The sequence below is a fragment of the Palaemon carinicauda genome, chromosome 1 (assembly GCF_036898095.1).
Source record: "Palaemon carinicauda isolate YSFRI2023 chromosome 1, ASM3689809v2, whole genome shotgun sequence".
Lineage (NCBI taxonomy): Eukaryota > Metazoa > Arthropoda > Malacostraca > Decapoda > Palaemonidae > Palaemon > Palaemon carinicauda.
In genome coordinates, this window is record NC_090725.1 from 277,867,968 (window position 1) to 277,871,770 (window position 3,803).

A 3,803-nucleotide genomic window follows, 5' to 3' on the forward strand; every position below is an offset into this window, starting at 1 on the left:
ATGTTGGAGTAAATGTAGATCATGCTCTTGTAAAATAGCCAATAAATTTCTCAAACAAATTTTACGAAGCAGGACAATCCCCGTGTACAAATGAAGTCCTGAAAGTTATCCTGCTGTTGTACTGCATCAACAACCTATATCTTTTAGGCTACAATGTGAAAACTAAAGTCATTCCTTGAATTGGTTAAAGTTTTATCCGCTCAATCGCTCAAATTCAGTCGAACCACTGCAACATCAGTCCTTCCACCTCATGATTCCGGAGGTCCTGGGCCATTCCCACATTCTATTCATTTTTCACCCTGTCACAGTACATTTGATGAACCACTAAAAAAAAAAATCCCTTTGGATGAAGATACCCAAAAATTTAAACAAGTGACTTTCAAGGGTAACTTGTTAAAATTAATATTGAATCGAGTGACTGACTTAAAACAGATGAGCACTAAACACACTACATTCGTAGGAAAGCTACCCATAGCTGGGGAATACCTAGGTGAGGCGTTTGTAGTTAAAAAATTTCGAATATAGACTTATCCTAGGACCAAGTCAATGCCGTTTTCGCTTCGTCAACGGTTTCATATTTCATATATTGTAATACTAAAATATTTCATGACGAAGTGAACAATAACCTCTTAAAATCAGTTGACTGTCCCAACGAACTATTCACCCCAAAATGGATTTTCCCCGCAAAAATAAGTGGTCTTGCCGAAATTTAAGACTTCACAACAGGAAAGATTAATGAAAGATTAGTAGTATGGTAAATTAAATGGTTATCGCCTTAACGAAACATGACCGTATAGTTGGTCAACTCGTGAGCACGCGATCCGAAATCCATTTGAATAACATTAAAAAAAAAAGGATGGAAGAGTCCAAAAACAATGGTCAGGTAAAAACACACTCTACAATGTATAGGGGAGGACACCAAAACAGATCATTATTAATATACGTACAGCTTCTAGGAAAGTTTAAAATTCTAACACGCTTCACTTTGTCAGCAGGAAGGCTGCCATGCTTGCCGTAAAATTCATTGTAAATAAATCGATTTTTAACTGCACATACCCAATTATGAAGATTAATTCTCCATTAAAATAGTTGATTCTTATCTCTAATTAATATTCTTTAAAACCCAAAGTCACTTTAAGTTTTAAATAACAATGGTGTTGTCGATAATTCACTAACCTTCTCTAGCCGACGAGGCATTCTAACGTGATGTTGAGAGAAAAGAAATATGGAGGATCAGCCTGTATCGTTGTAACTTCGACATAAATTTTGAATTTTGGTAATTATGTATTCACATAATACTAAAGAATGCATTAGATTTTTATATTTCTGCACTATATTTCCGAATTCTTGAAACTTTTTTTTATAAATACAAATGAATCATTGTTATTGTAAATAGACAGAGACATTGAAGGGTAGAGGCATGTCAATGACGTCATAGTTGAGCAGAGCATACAAGTTGATGAAAAGGGGATGGTAAACTGAAATGTGAACAAAATACATGTATAAACGCTAAAGATAACTAATAAGAAACACAGAGGGAAAAATAAAAATATAATATAAAGGAAAGGTGATATCAGACTTTAATTTTAATTATTTGAATTATGAATAATATCAACATTATCACAAGGCTGGACATTAGCTTCTTGAGTCTCGGAAACGCAAACTACTCATATGTAAAAAAAATAAACATTCACAAATATAGGTAAATAACTGTATTGTATTGCCAGCATCAATTCTTTATCTTTATTCCTCTCAATCATCATATGGAGCATATCGTCTAGAATTATAGATATCGTCAGTAAAACTAAACATGAGACAAAATTTTTCATGCAGCTACAAAATTAATGATGGTAGTCGATGATTACGTAAAGTGTAGAAAACAAGAATTGTAAGGAAATAATCATATCAAAATAAAGAATATAATGATAGGATTATAAAGTTTAATCAACTTGAAGAGACTAAAATTGTTCGAGGGAAAACAGAATGTATATAATAAGAGTTGAAGGGAACCCAACCAAGACTGATATTAAAGTAAGGAAAATCTATAATAGAGTTTTACACCAGAAAAAAAAATGAGGAAACCAGGAATGCTAAGATGTGAAAACCTTTCATTGACAGACGAAATACTAAATAAGCTTAATTAAACATCAAGTTAATTTCTTATAAAAGATATGTAATTACAGAGACTCAAATAACTTTCCAGCATGGTTGGTTAGAACCCATTAAGTAGCCACTCTAAGATATGAATATGTGTTTTGACGTACAGTTGGACACAGGAATTCTTGGCACACCTCACTCTGAGGAAGCGCAACCGCCACACCCTTTCTGCGCAGCGAGTTCTCGTATGTAGCCCTTCCCACCACTTCTGCCATCTCTGGTTACACTAGCTGTTTGGTTACTCACCACGCAGTTAGGGTGTGACAGGGTACACTTCCTCAGCACGAGTTGTCATGAATTCCTGTGTATAGCTGTACGTTACGAAATAAAACGTGAAACCGGAATATCTAAGCAATGTATTTGCTAAATATGAAAAAAATATCAAATTGTGGATACAGATATCCATTCAAGGCACCTAATTACAACAGCAATATTGGAAAAAAAGATTTTCACATACGACACACATGTTTTTCAGTTAAGCTTCCCCAAGAACTAGATAGGTGTGGAAACCTGGATGAAATGATGTGGAACAATTACTGATCAGAAGAAACATTCATAATGTTAAAGAAAAAATATGAGCTACAGTCGTCACATTAAAAATCCTCTTCAGTGAACTGAGTTAGGGTCAACAGGAAAGTCTTCAAATATTAGACTGAGAAGATGAAAAAATACACCTTAAAGGAGTGCCCTGCTTCATACAAGGTAAATGTATTATCTCTTATTGTCACTCATCAACCCATTAGAAGTAGCAATTTGTTGCATTGATGCAATCTATGTTAGAAACTGAAATGCAAGATATTAGATGGTGCAATATCTTTCTTAAGCTCTAAAATTTCTTTTAGTTTACACAACTTTATATCACATCTGTTTGAATTAGTAATTTTTCCCGATATGAAAAAAAAAAATCTTTGGTCATGTACAACCATACATATTTATTCAAAACTATAAAGATAACGAACAAGGATATAAGGAAAATAATGAAGAGGCAAATCTTGCAGGCAAGACAATAAAAATGACTTAGCTTGGAATGAAGGAAAACAGACAGTACCTGAAAATGAAATAGCACACCTGGGTGACAGCATAGCAATAGATAGATGTATACCAGAGACACTGTAATTTTGTAATGACGACAAAAGGAACAATAAAGGCAACGAAAAACCCAAGAATCACAATGGAAGAATTAAAGAATTGCCTGGAAAACTAAAGGCAAAGAAAGCATCAGGACTGGATGGTATTAAACCCGAGCTCTGCAATGCACTAGAAATTAACGAAATGTGTCTTGAAATCATATAGAAATTATACCTAAAAGAGTTAGATGAAGAAAAACCAAGTGTTTTGAAGAGGTCAAGAACAAAATTAATTGAAAATAAAAGAGGACCAATGACAAAAGGCCTAAGACCTATAGTTCTATTAAATATTCTATGTAAAATATTCATAATGATGATGAAATGGAAAATATACAATCACCTAAGAATAAATGAGGAAGATAGTGAGTGCTAAGTTATAATTACACGAGGAGGCAGGACAGAAGGCAACATCAGTATTGTGTAGAAAAGAGCTATAGGAATATGAAACCCATTATAGTAACTTTTATAGGTCTTAGTAAAGCTTTCGACCATAACTGTAGGTATAGATACAAATTATAA

At 33.6% G+C, this 3,803-nt stretch overlaps 1 protein-coding gene across 1 annotated transcript in view; it reads right to left on the reverse strand.

Annotated features, from left to right (window-relative positions):
• The window catches only part of RpL13A (ribosomal protein L13A), a 141,651-nt gene extending 140,411 nt beyond the window's left edge, over window positions 1–1,240 (reverse strand). The window contains exon 1 of the mRNA XM_068391287.1: window positions 1,177–1,240. Coding sequence (XP_068247388.1) covers window positions 1,177–1,197 — 21 coding nt within the window. The 5' untranslated portion in view covers window positions 1,198–1,240. The remainder of the gene's footprint in view (window positions 1–1,176) is intronic.
• Between the last annotated feature and the right edge of the window lie 2,563 nt (window positions 1,241–3,803).